Here is a 3,798-nt window from a genome sequence, read left to right on the forward strand (position 1 = left end):
TCTTGTCTCAACCCGTGGGAGTTGCACTTTTTCGATCCTCCTCCCCGTTCCACCGGGAGCGGGAAAGGGGAGAACCCCGGTGGGGGGGGGGGACGACACGGACCTCGATTGTTGTCAGCTCGGCACCACTCCCTGGGAGTGAGTGAACAAGTTGCCTGACTGGGTTTAAACCACGACACAGCTACAGTCAGTATCAATGGAAACAGCATGGAGCAACTACCCAGCAGGACTGGGTTTACTCTGCAAAATATTCAGTGGTACATTTAACCATAATTTCTTCAGGGTTTGGTTTTTTTTTTGACAGTTTCAGCTGAAAAGACAAAAGTATAATAATATTACTATATGAGTAAATTTACATGTGTCCTTCATCTGCATATAGCACCAGCATCACATTTCATACAGAGAAAATGGAGGTTAAGAGTGAACTTTTGGCCCAAATAAAGTCAGTGGGAGTTTTGCCATGGCCTTTAGAGGACCAGCTTGTTACCACAGGTATTCAGCCTGAGTCAGTATAACCCATTCTTATTTATGGACTTTATTTGTGAACACAATTTTTGCTTTAGTGGTTAGAGTGTGTTGAAAATACTGACCTTCTGAGCTAACGAAAGGCAAAAGCAGGAAAAAAAAAGAAGTGATTTGTGTGCACGATAAAAGTGGGGTTTTTTTGGTTGCTGTTTTTTTCTGTTTGTTTGTTTGTTTTTTTTCCAGAGCTGAAGAGCCACCTTTATTGTGCCGGTAGAGGGGGATCACAGTGGTCGCTCAGAGATGAAACACGGTTGGTGCCACTGAGGTGTCCAGGCCGCGCGTCGGGAGTTTGGGCCCGATCTTGCAAGTGGGAGTTGTCTCGCACCCACGTGGGGCTAGCGGGGATGGAGCTGCTGCCGCTTTCCAGTGCTGCGGAGTCAGAGGATGCTGCCGATGGCCGATGCCTGCTGGTTCTGGGGCTCCTGGTCTCAGGTATTGGCGAGCCCTGGGACAGCCCCTCACTGCCTGGCTGTGGGTGCTCCTTTCACCACGTGGTGCTGGCAGTTGGCTTCTCTCTCGCTGTCTTCTGAGCCGCGTGTAGGCAGCTTGGGTGTGACAGTTCAACTGGGAGCACGCTGGGGAGCCGTGGCACGGCCCGATTGTTGCAGTGCCAGTGTGTGGTGCCAGGGAACTGTGGCATGGCTGTATTGCCTCCTGTCTGTCAGTGCTGCAGCTGCTGCTCCCTGATGACTCGACTGTCACTGCTGCAGAGCTGCTAGCACGTGCTGGGGAGCGCTGGCGTAGCCCCGACACAGCCCGTCTGCGTGTGCTCCTCTTTGCACGTGGTGCTGGCGTGTGGCTGCTCTAACGGTGTCTTTTGCGCCGCGTGTTGGGAGTTTGGACCCGGCGTTGCGAGCGGGAGCGGTCTCACACCTGCACGGGCCCCGTGGATCCTGAGGCGCTGTCTCTTTGACGTGCTCTGGAGCCACGGGATGACGCTGATGGCCGCTGTCTTGTTGTGCTGTGGCTGTGGCTCGCACGTTCGCGTGAGCCCTGGGACCGCCTGGGCGCAGCCAGTCTGCGGGGGCTCCTCCCAGCTCGAGCTGCTGGTGTGTGGCTGCCCTGGGAGCGTCTTCTGGGCCGTGCATAGGGAGCTTGGGCCCGACGCTGCAAGCGGGAGCGGTCTCGCACCCGCATGGGCCCACCGGCTCTGTTGCTCCTGCTTCCTTGCAGTGGTGCAGAGCCGTGGGATGCCGCCGATGGCTGCTGCCTGGTGGTGCTGAGGCTGCGGGTCTCACGTGGTGGGGAGCATTGGGACAGCCTTGGCACCGCCTGGCTGCTGGTATTGCTCGCAGCGCGTGTTGCTGGCGGTCGGCTTCTCTCCTGCAGTCTTCTAGGCCATGTGTAGGGTTCCTGGGTCTGACGGGTGCCCCGGGTTTGGTGTTGCCGTCGGTCAGGCCCAGGCTGGCTGGAGCAGCTGCAGCCCTCAGACACTGGGCAACTGGGGAATGGTGCCGATGGCATCTGTCTGCTGCTGCTGGGGCTGCTGGTCTCCTGTGTCTGAGGTTCAGGAGACTGGCCCGGTGCTGCTGGGCTGGCAGTGCTTTTAGGGATTGTCTTCCAGGACCGGGGCAGGGTCCTGAGCCGTGCCCCATTCCTCCTGGAGCAGACAGGCTGTGCCAAGCTCACACCAGGCACCCTCTGCCGTGCCTTGCCTGACCCCTGGCCCCAGCCCAGGGCCACCCAGGTGCTTTGACACTTGGAGGTGCCCAGGCCAGCACAGCTCTCACACTGCCATCTGCCCTCATAGCTGTTTGTCAGGTTCGAGCAGCGTCTGTGAGTGCCCACAGCAGCGCAGGAGCGGCACAGGAACAGCTGCCAGGGCCCATTTTGCTCAGCCACCCGCCTGCCTCCTGGACAAAGGCACTCCCTGGCATCGCAGCTCGCGTGCCTCTGCTGCCGTTCTGTGGATGCATCGTTGTCTTCCCATGACGCTTTTCTTACGGGGAGTCGGATCCCCATGGAGAGCATTTCTGTTAGAAACAGTCTCCTGTTTTGGCACAGAGGGCACACCAAGGAAAAAGCGCCAGCATTCATAGCCTGTCCCTGGATGCAGGCCCTGTGGAACCAGGCGTGTTTGCATGCTGGGCACACCATGGTCCCATAGGTGGTTCTGCCTTCCACAGGGTCCTTGCAGATGAGGCAGTTGGCGTCCTCTGGAGCCGCCAGCTCTTGCTGCTGTGGGCGGTGCTCCCAGCAGAAGGAACTGTACGGCAGGAGGTAACGGGTGACGCATTCACCCTCCACGGCACAGGGGAGATGGAACCTGCGGTCGCAGCCCGTCTCCTGGCAGGTGATGGTGGCCCCCCTCTTGCCACACACAAAGCAGACCATCCGGGCTGCCAGCTTGGCTGTACGATCAACCTCTTCAGGAAGAAATTCCATCACTTCTTCCTGCTCGGTCCCTTGTGGACGAAGGTCACTGGCAAAAAGCAGGCAAAGGTGATGAGCATAGATCCCCTGATATCTCAGTTTTGGCCCGCACATGTCCGGATCTGCCTTTACACGGCAACACAGAATGCATTCGTGCTCCATCGCGTCGGGTGTCCTGCAGCTCCTTGCGGAGGTGTCAGACATCAAAGGTTGGCAGTGCTGGAGCTTCTTCTCCAAACGCTCCTCTGCTACCTCTGAGGGAGAAGAGAGACGCGCGTGAGTTTGCAGCACAGGCCCAGAGCCCTGCGGTGTGGAGCCCCCTCCTCCCTCGGCAGCCCCCCGAGAGTCCTGTCCCTGCCCTCTACTCCCCGCACCTCACCAGGTCGCAGTGATGCACTGTGCCCAGCGTTCTCTTTTTATAGGCCTGCCCCTGCCACCGGTCAGAGTGGCCTCTGTGACATCAGCACTGCTGGCCTGCGTGCACCCCAAACACGGGCACGGGCATCCTCGGCCACACACCACCCACTGTGACACGGGCTCTTGGCACCCAGGTCGCCGGGGCGGCTGCTCCACCTGCAAGCGCAGACTCAAGGGCCAGCTTAGGGGCATGGTTTCCTGGTGAACTTGGCGGTGTTTGCTTAACGGTTGGACTCGATGACCTTTATGGCCTTCTCCAGCCTAAATGATTCCTGTGACTCTCATTACCATTCCGCTATTATTTTATCACCATTTGCTTACGCTATGGTTAACATTTAAAAGATTTAAAAGCTTATCAAGGGGCGTTTCAGCTCTGTATTTGGCACTACTGGGGTCTGCATTAATGCGTGTAAGTTACCTGTAAAATGGGAGCAATGAGGTGGTCAAATTAATGCCTGAATGGGTATTCTTGAGCGGTTACAT

The 3,798-nt window shown here is 57.5% G+C and overlaps 1 protein-coding gene across 1 annotated transcript; it reads right to left on the reverse strand.

Annotated features, from left to right (window-relative positions):
• Positions 1-1,392: 1,392 nt before the first annotated feature.
• On the reverse strand, positions 1,393-3,060 carry LOC133270747 (histone-lysine N-methyltransferase 2D-like). The gene has a single exon (XM_061456224.1). It carries the CDS (start codon positions 3,058-3,060, stop codon positions 1,393-1,395), a length of 1,668 nt encoding a protein of 555 aa, XP_061312208.1.
• Between the last annotated feature and the right edge of the window lie 738 nt (positions 3,061-3,798).

This window comes from Pezoporus flaviventris, unplaced genomic scaffold, assembly GCF_033815535.1.
Source record: "Pezoporus flaviventris isolate CSIRO_AGI_PZ_B2104156 unplaced genomic scaffold, CSIRO_AGI_Pfla_v1 ptg000022l, whole genome shotgun sequence".
In the NCBI taxonomy this organism is placed as follows: Eukaryota; Metazoa; Chordata; class Aves; order Psittaciformes; family Psittacidae; genus Pezoporus; species Pezoporus flaviventris.